At 41.5% G+C, this 15,453-nt stretch overlaps 1 protein-coding gene across 1 annotated transcript; it reads left to right on the plus strand.

The window, feature by feature from the left end:
- The first annotated feature begins 4,431 nt into the window (after nucleotides 1–4,431).
- On the plus strand, nucleotides 4,432–6,461 carry LOC118624999 (60S ribosomal protein L23a-like). The gene is made up of 2 exons (XM_036253336.1): nucleotides 4,432–4,682; nucleotides 6,308–6,461. Exons 1-2 carry the CDS (start codon nucleotides 4,432–4,434, stop codon nucleotides 6,459–6,461), a joined length of 405 nt encoding a protein of 134 aa, XP_036109229.1.
- The last annotated feature ends 8,992 nt before the right edge of the window (nucleotides 6,462–15,453 follow it).

A 15,453-nucleotide genomic window follows, 5' to 3' on the forward strand; every position in this document is an offset into this window, starting at 1 on the left:
TAGCCCTCCTGAAGGGTGGCACCACATTCATACTGGCAGACCATTCATCCTCCCTCTTCCCTAAAAACTCCCCAGCCTTGAATGTAATGTCATTAGACTCTATTATCCTCTTAACTCCTTGGTGCTATTGCCAACTACCAACTCTTGGGTCACTCCTCTTAAGTAGATAATTCTATATCCTGGCTCACTGTTACTCTCTGAGAACAATGAAGCGACCTGCAGAGGACTCTCTAAAAATTCCAATTGCAAATACCTACTCATTATCATCTGTATTTGTCCATTTGTCCTCTCTCACATTATTATCCTCACACTATCTATCCTTCCATTTAAGGCCAAGCTTGCCTTACTTAGTTAGGGGTCTGTATACCGGATCTCATACTTCCTGCCTCCTCAAAAACATAACTCCAACAATTCTCTCCTCTACATCATCAATTTTTTCCTTCTCCACTGGATCATTCCCAACAACATATAGACATACTGCTACTTCCTTCATCCAAAAAAACTCTCATTTGTTCCCACTTCATCCTTAGTCTACCACTCTGTTTCTCTGCAGCTCTTTATTGCAAACTCCTTGAAAGAACTGTCTATACTCACAGTTTCCAATTCTCTTGCAAACCTACTTCACCCAGGCTTTCACTGACTACTCCCCATTAAAACTGCTTTGCCAAAGCTTCTAGTGACCTCCACACTGCTAAATAGTCTCTATTTTTCTCTATTTTTTCCCATAGCATTTAAATCATTATCTAATATACTATAGCATTTACTTATTGTCTGCCTTCCCCAACTAGAATTTATTCATTGTCTATCTTCCCTATTAGAATTAAAGTTCCCCAATTTAAGTTCCATAAGGTCTGTTCTATTCACTGATACATTGCCCAACTCATAGAACGGTGTCTGAAAAATAATACAAACACAGTAAATATTTGTTGAATGAATAAATAAGTCTTAAATATGAAGACTTTGGCCCTGGCCAGTCTGGCTCAGCAGTTAGAGTGTTGGCCTGCGGATCAAAGAGTCACAGGTTCGATTCCAGTCAAGGGCACATACTTCGGTTGCAGTTCAGTCCCCTAGCCCTGGTTAGGGTCATGCGGGAGGCAACCAATTGATGTGTCTCTCTTACATTGATGTTTCTCTCTCCCCCCCCCCCCCATTCTATCTGAAGATAAATGGAAAAATATGCTCGGGTGAGGATTTAATAAAAAAAGAAAATAAAGATTTTTTCAGGTATGAAGATTAGAAAGGGTATTCTAGAACAAAGGACGGGCATATGTAAATGCATGAAAATGAAACATTTAAGAAAATATGAGTGATCTCTTGATGCTAGAGTGTTACTACCCTATTTGCGTTTCCCTTTATAGCAAAACTCCTTTAAAGAGTCATCTATACTTGCTGTCTCCAATTCATCCCCTCCTATTCTTTTGATCCATTCCAATCAAGTTTTTGCTCTCACCACTATTATATGCAAATTGATCATTAAAGTCACTAAACTCCTGTGTTGCTAAATCAAAGGCACTAGTCAAAAGGTCCATTTCCCCTTTTACTTGGTCTATGTATAGTATTTAATATCTAGCATGTCATTTTCTCCTTAAAATGCTTTCTTCAGCTGGCTTCCAAAACACCACATTCTCTTGGGTTTTCTCCTTCCTTATTAAATACTTCTTATAAATCTCTTCTGCAACTTATTCTTTAGCCCTCTAACCTCTTATTGGAATGCTTCAGAGCTCAGTCTTTGGGTTTCACCTATTTTCTATCTATATATATTCCTTTCGGGCTATCATCCAGTATGTGTCCTGACTTTTAAATTTAAATGCTATGCCCCGGCTGGTTTGGCTCAGCAGTTGGAGTGTCAGCCTGCGGACCAGAGAGTCCTGGGTTTGGTTCCCGCCAGGGGCACATACCAAAAAAAAAACAAAAAAAAAAACTTAAATGCTATGATGTGCAAATTTATATCCCAAATCAACTCCATACTTAGTCATCCAATTGCCTACTCCTCATCTCCATCTTGAATGTCTAATATGCACCTCAAATTTAACATGTCCTAAAATACCCTCCTCCCCACCCAAACCTGCTCCACTGTGTCCTCTCCTTCTCACCTAATGACAACTCCAAACTTCTAGTTGCTCAGGTCAGAAACCTCTTCTCTCAAATCACATATCTACTCCAAGTCATGCTGGTTTGACTTTCACAACATAGCCACATGGGCCACTTACCATTATTTCTACTGTTATCACTCCGATCCAAGTTGCCATTCCCTCTCATGTACACCATTGCTAGCACTGCCTAAATGGTGTCCCTGCTTTCACCTTCTCCCCTACTATCTATTCTCAACCATGTAACTGAAATGATCCTTTTAAAACAAGTAAATTCATGTCACTCCTCTGTTAGGAACCCTCCAGTGGCTTTCCATCTCACTCAAGAGTCATAATCATTGCAATGGCCTATAAGGTACTACACTATTTGATACTTCTCCCCTCCCCCAATTCTCCATCAGCATCTCTCTGACCTCTTCACTACTCTTCCTTTTGCTCACTAAGCTCCAGCCACACTCTCCACCTTGGCATGCTCCCACTGCAGAACCTTTGTATTCCTTTTTTCCTTTGTCTCACTCTTCCTTCAAATAATCCCAGATTTACTCACTGCCTTCAAGTCTTTCCTCTCAGTGACCCTTCCCACACCAAACTATTTAAAAATGCACACCTAGCCCTGGCCGGTTTGGCTCAGCGGTTAGAGCATCGGCCTGCAGTCCTGAGAGACCCGGGTTCGGTTCCCGCTAAGGGCATGTACCTCGGTTGCAGTTTGTCCCCAGCCCTGGTTGGTTGTGCGGGTGGCAGCCACGCGATGTGTTCCTTTCACATCGATGTTTCTCTCTCTCTCTCTATTCCTCTCTCTCCCTCCCACTCTACCTGAACAAAAAAATGGAAGAGTGTCCTCGGGTGAGGATAAAAAAAAATTAAATAAAATAAAAAATAAAAATAAAAATGCACACCTAACCCCACTTCGCTTCCTGTGTTTTTTTCTGCCATTAACAATGTCTAAGATAAAATTACATATTCTTATTTATTGTCTGTCTTCTCCTACTAAAATGTTAAGTTACATGAGGGCATAGATTTTTGTCAGATTTGTTTGTTTCTGTACTCCCAGTGCCTAGAAGAGTGACTGGCACACAGCAGCTACTGGATAAATGTTTGTTGAAGAAATGACTATGGATAAATGGAATAGATTTCTAATAGTAAAAACTGCCCAATATTGGAATGAGTCTCCTTTGAAAGTGTTGAGCAGATGTTGAGAAATATCAAAAAAATAATAGTAAGATGATTGTAGAAGAAATATCTCAATGGGGAAGAAATTGAACTAGGAACCTTTCAATACTAAGGCTCAATATTTCTTCTAACAGTTTTGCCAAAAAGAATTTTAAGTAAAATTAAAGATCATCATCTACTCCACAGATAGTAGAACACAGAGAACACAGGCACACACAGAAACTCCACGTAAATTGTTGCATCTTACACATACCTGAAAGGGATCTTAACATAGAAATCTAGTCCATTTCCAAAAAATCCAGTCAGGAAGATCTTATTTCATTTTACTAAGTAGGAAACCACAGCTGAACAGCTCTCCCCAGTAAGTGGTTCTTGGTTCCTTAACTTAATAAATGGCACTATCACTCACCAACCCAAATGCTCGTGCCCGAAATCAGAGAGCCTTCCTCAACAGTGCCCTGTCAACACTTTAGGAGCCAAAGCCAGGCCCCCAGAGTGGCATTTCAGGGTGACTTACAATACAGACTGAGGTATTTTAAACAGTGGTTGGGCTGTGTTGGAGTTCCAGTTCCAACGTGTCATAGCTATGTGATCTTAACATCTCTAAGTCTCATTTCCAGATTTAGAAAATTACAGAAAATAAGGGAATCTCATTGTAGGGAATAACAACCAACGTATACACAGTGCCTAGTATTGGATCCATATAGCCGACTTTCACTAATATTATCTAGTTACTATTAGTCTGGAGCTCTTATCTGACCAGCACCTCAGCTTATCTCTAAATCAGAAATACTCACTTCTACATCCAATTCCAAACTGGACCCCTTCCCTACAAAAATCATCATCTCTGTTCCCGACGGGAATACTACCTGTACATCAAGACTCAGGTCAAGTTCTAGTTCTGGTTCTTCCCAGTCCCATCACTCCCCCGCCTTCAGCCAGCCTCCCTTCCGAAGGAGCACTCCAAGGAGAGGACTCCGCAAACACTTGGGTGGGCAGACGCTCACGTTCACTCGGCCGACGTTGGTCTGTCGCACGGCGGGCTGGACGCTGTTCTACAGGCGGGGGCGGGGCAGACAGACCGAAACCCCTTCCTTCAAGGAGCTCCCCTTCTGACGGCGGCTCACCCAGCCGGCCGGTCTAGACCCAGGGACCAGAGGCAGCGATTTAGATGCAAACCAGCTACTCCCCCAACAAGCCCGGCCGAGAGGGCTCTGGGGCCTCGGTTCCGAAAGCCAGAGGGCGGAGGGTGGGCGTGACCGCCGGGGGCGCGGGGCTCCGCGGACCGAAGGCTACACTGGGAGCTTCGGCCCGGATCCCGCCAGACAGGGGACCGCCATACCCAAAGTCACAGGTCACTGACTTACCGCGTTTTCAGCGTTGGGGGACCACCACCCAGCTTCGGGAGCTCCGCGCCCTGGGGTAAGGCTCCGGTTTAAACTCCACAGCCGTTGGCGGTTGCCCCATCAGCCAATCAGGTCCCAGGTAGGCGGCTCAAAGGAGAGCGGCACCAGGAAGTGGGAGGCGGAAGAGGCGGGGCCCGAAGGGGCGTGGCCAGGAGAGCCTGCGGAAGGGAGGTCCCGCCGGCTGGATCCCCGGTCCTTGGCCTGTCGTCAGATGCATTGAGGAAAAAATTACCTCTATCAACCAGATGTCTGAGAGGCCTGGCAGCCGCCTGAAGTCAGTTCGAAAGGTTTTGTTTACGACTGTGAGACTGCCCACCCACATACCATTTCTTCTGCTTCTTTACCCTGTGAAGCCGGCACTGTCACTTGTCACTTAAAAGCTCTCCTCATTTTTCTGTTAACTTTCTGAGGAAAGAGCGGCAATGAAATTTCGTTGAAAATCCTGGCTCTCATAAATATTTAGGCCTTGTACTGATAGTCTGTTTTAGCTAAATATACAAGAATGGCATTTTCCATTATACACAAACTACATTTAAGTCATATATATGTTGTATGCGCATTATATATGTAATATATATGCTATATATAATATGTTGTGTGTGTAATATATATGTTATTATATATAGTTTCCTCGTTTGTAAAATGGAGGTTAATAATAGCATCCAATATATTTTTTATGATTGTTCCAATCAACGGACCCTTTTGTTCAAGTACATTAATATTGCTTTCTCTCTGACTCATTTTGTAGCTACAACTTCAAAAACAAAACAAATAGAAAAAGGGAGATAGGGCAGTCAGAGGTAGGAAAGATATTAATTATATATATGTATATATATATCACTTTATGTTCCAAGAGAATTGACTTAGTTTCCTTTCACAGGTGTCTTTCATAGTCTTTTCAAGTAATTTGGAGAAACTATTCAGAGAATAAAATTTTCTCTCTATGCCGTTAGACTGAAAATGAAAATAGCTTGTTAAATATAGGTCTTAATAATTGATTATATAGCCCTGGCCAGTTTGGCTCAGTGCTTAGAGAGTCGGCCCACGGACCTATGAGTTTCGTGTTAGATTCCGATCAAGAGCACATACCTTGGTTGCAGTTCATCCCCGGCCGGGGACGGGGTCGTTGGGAGGCAGCTGGTTGATGTGTCTCTCTCACATCAATGTTTCTCTCTCTCTCTCTCTCTCCCCCCCCCCTCCCTCCCTCCCTCCCTCTGTATTGGAAGAAAAATGAAAACTTATCCTCCAGTGAGGATTTAAGAAAAAGACAGAGGGAGAGAGAGAATTGTTTATACAACTTTTTACAAAGATGGTGCCATAAGTGATGATGGAAGCCCCTGCCCCTCCCAAAGCCAAAGCCAAAGCATAAATCTTGAAGGTAAAGAAAACAATGCTGAAAGGCATCCAGAGCCATACACACACACACACACACACACACACAGGAAGATCCAGTGCCACCCGCCTTCCCATAGGGGAAGACACTGTGGCTCCGAAGGCAGCCTAAATATTTTTGGAAGAGTGTCCCCAGAAGAAACAAGCTTGACCACTATGCCATCATCAAGTTCCCCCTGACTATGAGTTAGTCATGAAGAAACAAGAAGACAGTACACTTGTGTTCATTGTGGATGTCAAGGCCAACAGGTACCAGATCAAACAGGCTGTTAAAAAGCTCTGTGACATTGATGTGGCCAAGGTCAACACCCTGATTCAGTCTGATGGAGAAAAGAAGGCATATGTTCAACTGGCCCCTGACTATGATGCTTTGGATGTTGCTAACAAAATTGGGATCATCTAAACTGAATCAAGCTGGCTAATTCTACATATAAAATTTTTACACTGTAAAAAAAAAAAAAATGATCATGCAGTGATGCAATCAACTTCATATTAGCAATATTTTGTTCATTTGGGGGACATTTGAGAATCATAACTTTCCATTTTACTTTAGAGAATCCAGAGAAATAAAGCAAAACATGACTTTGAGTTAGACCTTTTAGTGTAATATATTTCAAGATCTCTCCAAACAGATCTGGCTACATGAACCTTGTGTAAATAGAAAAGTATTTATTTTGGGCCAGCTGCTAAAATTACAGTGTATAGTATAGTAAAAATTTCAACACTAGTGGTTTTAAATGTAATATACTGGTTATAGAAATTTCTGGTTATCCAGGGGTTAACTAGCACTATATCTTATTTACCCAGCTTGACACATTAAACGCTCAATATATGTTATATGTTTTTTTTTATCCTCATCCGAGGACATTTTTCCATTTTTTGTTCAGATAGAGTGGGAGGGAGAGAGAGAGATAGAAACATCGACGTGAAAGGGACACATCGAGTGGTTGCCACCCGCACAACCAACCAGGAACGGGGACAAACTGCAACCGAGGTACGTGCCCTTAGCGGGAACCAAACCTGGGTCTCTCTGGACCGCAGTCCAACGCTCCAACCGCTGAGCCAAACCGGCCAGGGCTGTTATATATTTTTGTTATATGTGTTTTTAAATGAACCTTGTCATGGCTCTGCCATTTACTGGTTATTTAAATTCTCCAGGTTGCCCTGCTGGTTTGGCTCAGTGGTTGGAGCACTGGCCTGCGGACCAGAGAGTCCCGGGTTCGGTTTCTGCTAGGGGCACATACCAAAATATAAAAATAAAAATGTGAAGTTGAAAGGAAGGAAGGAAGGAAGGAAGGAAGGAAGGAAGGTCACCAGGTCACTTAACCTCTCTGAGCTGCTGTTTCGTCATTTGTAAAATGGAGGTTAATAACAGCATCCAATATATTTTTATGATGGTTCTAATCAACAGACCCTTTTGTTCAAATACATTAATATTGTTTTCTTCTTGACTCATTTTGTAGCTACAACTTAAATAGCAAAACAAACAGAAAGAGGGAGACAGAGCAGTCAGAGGTAAGAGAGATGTTAAAAATTTTATCAAGACCTGAATACCAACATCATTTTTTTTTAAGTGCTGATTATTTTACCTCAGAGCAGTTGACAGAATTTAATGAACCAAGGGCTTTTAAAATTATAAAAGCTCTTTAAAATGTAAATTCTGCCCTGGCCAGTTTTGCTCAGTGGTTAGAGTGTCGGCCTGTGGTCCAGAGAAACCAGGGTTTGGTTCCCGCCGAGGGCACGTACCTTGGTTACAGTTTGTTCCTGGTCCTGGTTGGGTTGTGTGAGTGGCAACCACTCGATGTGTCCCTTTCATGTCGATGTTTCTCTCTCTCTCTCTTTCCTACTCTATCTGAACAAAAAATGAAAAAAGGTCCTCAGGTAAGGATAAAAAAAAAAAATTAGAAAATGTAAATTCTTATTATATACAACCATAAACTTTAAAGTATAATTAATTGGCCCTGGCCGGTTTGGCTCAGCAGTTAGAGCGTCGGCCTGCGGTCCAGCGAGACCCAGGTTCAGTTCCCGATAAGGGCATGTACCTCGGTTGCAGTTTGTCCCTGGCCCAGGTTGGGTTGTGCGGGTGGCAACCACTCGATGTGTCCCTTTCACATCGATGTTTCTCTCTCTCTCTCTCTCTCCCCCTCCCACTCTATCTGAACAAAATATGGAAAAATGTCCTTGGGTGAGGATAAAAAAAAAAAGTATAATTAATTGAACTGAATTTAACCTGATTTCAGCTGGCTTTCAGGTCATTTGCGTCTTGGTATAATGGATAGAGGCAAGAGCCCTGGACTAGTAGTATGAAGATGCAGTTATTTGTATCTTGAATATACATTATCTATGTGTTTTTTGTTGCAAGCTCCTTATTTATAAGGTAAACCAATTAAATGAGCTCACAGTTCTGTTGTGATACTCTCCAGCATAAGGAACTGATTTTGCTTCTCTCCCTTCATTTTTCTTTATTCTTATACTCTTTAGTTGCCTGATTTCCTCTAACTAAAGGTAGATTCCAGTCAATTAATATTTGATTATCCTGACCCACACTTCCCACACTAATAAAGGGGGAGAGGGAAAGAAAGAAGAGGAAGGCTAACAGCCAGACAACACAACAGCAAAAATCTTTAATGTCTCACCACTACTAAAACAAAAATAATCCAAGGAAAATTGCCTCTGAATAGGAGCCAAATAGAAGACACACTGCAAATCAATAAACTAATAAAACAAAGTAGAAATAGTGTACTTCCATTTTATTAAACTATCTGATCTGATCATCTGTGTTGGTCTGACAGGTTGAATTGCACCAAATAACCCAGGCTGATAGAAGCAGGAACCTGTAAGTAGCTACATATTTATTATAACAGTTGGTTGTAGTAAAGTTCAGCATGTTCATCCTTAAAGCAAATATGAAATACTTTTCTTGATAAAAGGACAACTATTAATTTTTTATCTAAAAAAATATCATGTGCCCTGGCCGGTTTGGCTCAGCCATTGAGCGTCGGCCTGCGGACCAGAGAGTCCTGGGTTCAGTTCCCGCTAGGGTCACCTACCACAAAAAAAAATAATAAATAATAATAATAAAATAAATCATGTATCATTCCTATCACCTTAATTATATTAAGATAGGTAACAGGTGTTTTTCTTAAGATCATATTTGACATTTTTTATGTGAAAGTAATGAACTATATAAGGGGTTATAGGAAATATTTAGAAAAAAAGATAAATAGCTAATAGGTGCTGGGTCCTATGGAATTACAGCCCTGGAATCAGTCAATTGGTTATTTCACCAAGAAGCTCTGGTTTCTTGTACTGGAGAATAAGGGAGAATGGGTTTAAAAACAAAAATCTGAACACTTAGTATACCCCCTGCTACTGAGGTGTCATTATTTCTAGGCTCTCTCAGGGGACAGAGCTTGAAAAATCTATGTACATTTATATATACATGCATACAGGTATATAAACATTATCTATCTATCTATCTATCTATCTATCTATCTATCTATCTATCGTTTATCTATGTATCATTTATTTATTTTAGAACCCATGTATTTACACCAGTACTTCCAATTCCAAACAAAAACCATAGGGTTCATTCATTCTAGCATTTTCATTTTCAATGTATGTAACTACATCTCCAACTGCAAGAAATTTGATTTGTATTATCTGTAATGTATTTAGTTTTTCCTCAGTCTTTTTGCTCAATCACAGGAAGTAATGTGGGACTAAATATATATATATGTATATATATGTGTGTATATATGTATATATGTGTATATATATATTAATACTTTTCCTCTCACCTTCTAAATTCTTCAAGGCTGTGTCAAAAATTAACAGAGACAGATTAACAGGAGAAAATCAATTTTTAATACATGTGCACGGGGAATTTATAGTTATAAAAATTCCAAAGACAGTAAGACAACATTAGGTGTATAAGATGTTTTTGGACAAGGGAGAAAGGAGGGAAGATGGGGTATTAGATTTCATAAGTGAGAATGGAAAATACAAGGAAGAGAGGAATGTATGTACATGACAGAAAAATTCTTACAAGGCAACCAGAAACAGTGGGACACTGCTAAGGTGAAGATTCTTAAAGTGATTAAGCCAAGGCTCCCTTCCCAAAGCAGGTTTCTTCGTCTGAATATTTTGGACAGGAAAGGGCACAGGGTCAAAGTCCCCCTCTAAGTCTTGTTTCTTAGCAAACAGCTTAAAATCAGTATCTTAAAAAAGCAGCTTCGGGGTGGCAAAACTGTTCCATTAGTAACTTCATTACTCTGTGAAAACTTGACTAACTAGAATAGTTGTTTACTGTTCTTTTTCAAATCTTTCACTGAAGAGTATATAGTCAAATACTGTGAGCTAAAATTACTTGGATTCATTAATTTCTCCTTTCTTCAGCGTGACTCTGTTATTCATTTGAATTATGGCTAGGTTTCTCGTGTCCGTTTGAATGTAGTTTTAGAGTTTTTCTCTACCTTTATACACGTGTATGTTTATACTCACATTTTAGTATGTGAAACAGTAACTAGTTTCAAAGTCAGAACTTTATAAATAGGTGTATTCAAAAGCATCACTCCTCTTTTCCTTTCTTCTATTCCTTTCCCACCCCTAATTCCTTACCACCTGTATTAGTTTCCTGTAGCTGCTGTAACAAATTCCCACAGAGTTAGTAGTTTAAAACTACAGAAATTTATTCTCTGATAGTTCTGAAGGCCAGAAATCTGAAATGAGTCTTATGGTGCTAAAATCAAGCTGTTAACAAGGATATGCTCCCTCTGGAAGCTTTAGGGAAGAATCTGTTTGTTTCCTTGCCTTCTCAAGTATCTAGGGTTGCATTTTTGATATTCCTCAACTCAGGGTCATTTCTTCATATTCAAAGGCAGCAGCATAGCATTTTTAAATTCAGCTTCCCTCTGTTTCCATTACATGGCCTCCTTTGCCTGTAGTCAAATCTTCCTCAGCCTGCCTCTTACAAGGATATTTGTAATTACATTTAGGACCCACCTTGATAATCCCAGATAATCTCTTCCTCTCAAGATACTGAATATAATGATATTTACAAAGACCATTTTTCTATATAAGGTAGCATTCACAGCTTCCTAGGATTAGGACCTAGATGGCTATTATTCAGCCAACTGTAGGTAATTAATTTTAATACTTTCTTGTTTATGCTCCCTGTGTTTCTATTTGTACAAGTGATTAAATACATGTATGTTTTTTTATTTTTCACTTCCTTACACAAAAAGTGACATACTATTAAAACTCTTGCAATTGGTCTTTTTTCATTTAAAAAACATCCTAGAAATCACTTTATATTACTTCATAAAAAATGACCTCATTCTTTTTTACAGATTTATAATGCTCCATTGTGTGTATGTGTCACAGTTTATCCTCATACTCTCCTATGTATAGAAATTTAGTTTATTCCGGATATTTTGCAATTATAAACAATACTACAGTTGTTATTGTTGTAATTAGCTAGTTTATTAATATTAATAATAGAGAGCAAAGGGAAGGCCAGACATTATAAGCATGGTCAACTGGGCAGCTTCTCCAGGAAGCTACAGCTTCATGCTCCCCAGGGAACCACTGTTTCATTTCCTGTAGATCACTGGGGGAAGGGATCAAACAAAGGGAGAGATGGGTGTGTGCGTAGTGAAGTTGGGGTGACAGTAGGGAAGGTGCTTTCCAGTCAGTCTAACCTGGAAAACAATCATTGGCTAGAAAGTTGGAGCCACAGTGATCACTTGAAATCTTGAAAGGTTAAAATCCCCAAACAAAGAGTTCACTCTCTCTCTTGCCTGCTTGCTTGCTCTTGTATTGTCTTGCTTCATGATCTGCACTCGCCCACCATGTGGCTTTAAGCAGCCACATGGCCATGGCCATGTGAACTCCACACTCAGGATGCTGGACTGGACGATACTTTGAAGTGGAGCAGAAACTCTGGACACTAGTTTTTATTTTGGCCCTGCCACAGACAAGACTGGACTTCTTCCATGGTGGGACTGACAGAGATGGGTCCTTGACAGGGAACCCCTTTAGTTCTACATAAACAATAAAGCTTTCCACAGAAACCCATCCTCCTGTGGCGATTTCAGGAAATTCCTTTCCCCACAGCATCCCAAGAACTACACTTCCACCAATAACACTAACTTTGTCATACTTTTGCAAATGTACTGTCAGAGTAGATTTAATTTGCATTTCATTTATGATGAGTGAGTTTGAACATCTTTTCACATTTTTGAGAAATATGTGAGAAATGTGTGTATATGGAGAGGAAATTGTTTCCCAGTTAGTAATTTATCTTTGCTTATTTTTTGTTTCAAAGTTTCTTAAAACATAGTCAAATTTATCAACTTAATTTTTTTTTATTGCATCTGCATTTTGAGTCATAGTTAGAAAGATTTTTCCTACACCAGACTAAAGAGAAAGTCATACATACTTTCTTCTAGTACTTATATGGTTTCATCTTTGACATTTATATTCATGATCCATTTGGAATTTATTCTTGATTATAGTTTGAAACTTGGCTTAGATTTTATCTTTCTCCAAATGGCAAACCAGTTGTCCTACCAAAATTTATTAAATTGCCCATCTTTCCCCAAGTAATTTGAGATACTATGTTTATCACATATTAAATTTTCATATGCATTTGGATCTATTTTATTCCTCTGGTCTATTAGTCTATTCATTCACCAGTACCATGAGTAGATAAACAAACTAGATTTATAGTGTATTTTAATGACTGGTAGGGCTAGCTTCCTTCATAAACTTTTCTTTTTCCTGTTTTCTGCTATTTTTGGATTTTTATTTTTCCATGTGAATTTTAATGTCAACTAGTCTAGCTCCATAAAAATCTTGTTGGTATTTTCATTGATATTTGTTAAATCTATAAATTAACTTGGAGAAAACTGATATCTTTATGTTATGGAATATCTTTCCATTTGTTCAAGTCCATTTTTTGTATTTTTTAGGGGTACTTTATTTATTTTTTGGTATGTGCCCCTAGCAGGAACTGAACCTGGGACTCTCTGGTCCACAGGCCGACGCTCCAACTGCTGGGCCAGGGCTTTAGGGGTACTTTAAAGTTTTTCTTATACAAGGTTTGCACATTTTGGTTTTGTTTTGTTTTGTTTTATCCTCGAGTGAGGACATTTTTTCATTTTTTGTTCAGATAGAGTGGGAAGGAAAGAGAGAGCAAAACATCCACGTGAAAGGGACACATCGAGTGGCTGTCACTCACAGGACCCAACCAGGGCACGGGAAAAACTGCAACCAAGGTATGTGCCCTTATCGGGAACCGAACCAGGGTCTCTCTGGACCACAGGCCAATGCTCAAACCGCTGAGCAAAACCGGCCAGGGTAAGGTTTGCACATTTCTTTATAACTTCATTCTGAAACATTTTATCTTCATTGTTACTATTCTATTCTCTATTTTCAGTGTACAAAGTAAGTATATCCATAAGATCTATCTTATTGACTATGCTATTTACATCTATATTTATTTTCCTTACTTATTTTTTGTTTACTTAGTCTGCTTGTACTAAAAGTGACATATTAAAGTTTCCTACTAGTAGTGTATTCCCACCAATGTTTCTTTGCAGGTGCTATGATGTGTTGGCTTTATAAATATGTTGCTGAGTTATTTGATGAATGGAATTCATAATTGTTTTATAATCATTGTGAACTGTAATATTAAACCATGTCATGGGTGAAGGACATTGTCATATTCAGTGCTTCACTCCTAGTCCATAGCTAGTGGTCAATAATTATAGGTTGAATAAACCTTCTATCTTTCACCTGACTATTACTGTCTGAGGGGATAGGTGCGTTTACCTCTCATTGGCTTAGTCCCTTCTAAGACCCAGAGGAATTAGGAACCAATTATTATGAACTCTGGGAAAGTACCTTGAAAACAGGACTGCATTTTAGTCTTCTTGAAATACCTAGCAAAGTCTTTTGCCTAAGGTAAGGTGCAGCTGGAAAATAAAAGAACTCTTTTGAGGTTATTGTTAAGAGAAAATTAAATAGTATATACAAAGGGCTTGGAAGAATGTCAGGTGTACAGAAATGTTCAATAAATGTTTGCTCCTGCCTCGATTTTACTTCCTTAAATGGGAATAAAAATATAGGGTCATCTCGCATATTAAACAAGAATGTTCTGTGTGAAACAGCTTTGCAAACCCCAAACACTATACAAATGGACCCATGACATGTTTTAATATTACAGTTCACAATGATTATTAGTAAATCTTGGCACTGAGCAGCCCAGTTTGGAGGGAAGGGCCCTTACCTAGGTATGCAAAAACCTAACTCAGTCGAACTCATACCACTCTTTAAATGGCCCAGGACAATTGCAATTCCGGTGTTCTTTTCTTTATATTTAAAAGCAACCGGTGACAGACAAGACTGTCCCCGGCGCCCACCCAGTCTTAGTCGGTCAGCCTTTCCTTTCCCTGAGGGAATACCAGGACCCCTGACTCCTGCCCTCTCCTCCCGCATGGCAGAAGGCGGCGACCAGCCCGGGGGCGGGGCGGACCAGTCCGGGGGCGGGGCGGACCAGCCCGGGGGCGGGCGCTGCCTGGGTGGTGCCAGTTCGAGAGCGGGGCAGGGCGGGGCGTGTCTCGGGCGCCGCTGCCAGGTGGGGCCGCACGGGGGCGCCGCTGGGGCCGAGCTGCATCCAGAGTTGCTGAGCAGCGGAGGAGGCGCTCACTTCCGAGTGGGGCGCCGCAGTGTCCGGCGGCCGCGCCGAGGGCCGGGCGGGCCGCAGGTCAGTCAGGGAGGCTGCCTACCCCGCCTCGCCCGTGCGGAGGCTCTGGGCTCCGGGCGGGTCGCGGACCCGGGAGGCGGCGGGGCGCCCCGAGAAAGGGCCCGGGCCGCTCTGATCACACGGGCGGCCTGGGCCGTGGGCTCGGGCTTGGGGTTGATCTGGGGTCGCCGGGCCGCGAGGAGACCCCGGAGGGGTTTCTGGTGTCCCAGCCCCTTTCCTCCCACCTCGTGGGAGCAGTGCGAGTTCCTTGAGCCGCTTCTCCAAGTGGGTTCGGCGGGCGGCCTCCCGACCCCTCCTCAGACTTTCTGAACCGGACCCTGCCGCGGCCCGGGAATCTGCGTTTCAGTCGGCGAGCCTGACCGCTTTGATACAGGTGGTCACAAGACTGCACTTTGGGGACACTCCCCAGGGGGCGGGGCGCTTCCGGCACAGTAGAGAGCCAAGTGGGTGCATTTGAGGATGGGGCACCATGACTGGACTTGAAGTGTGCTGACCCTCTGCCTTAGCAGAGATTGGCCGAGGCAGGGGTGCGGCGCCTGGGTCGGGAGCCTTCGGGGTGAAGCAGTGCTGAAGCAGGCAGTGTGGGGTGCAGCAGAAGAACTTGGGAGCTGTCTCCACAACTTAC

Source organism: Molossus molossus, unplaced genomic scaffold, assembly GCF_014108415.1.
Source record: "Molossus molossus isolate mMolMol1 unplaced genomic scaffold, mMolMol1.p scaffold_m16_p_11, whole genome shotgun sequence".
Classification (NCBI taxonomy): domain Eukaryota; kingdom Metazoa; phylum Chordata; class Mammalia; order Chiroptera; family Molossidae; genus Molossus; species Molossus molossus.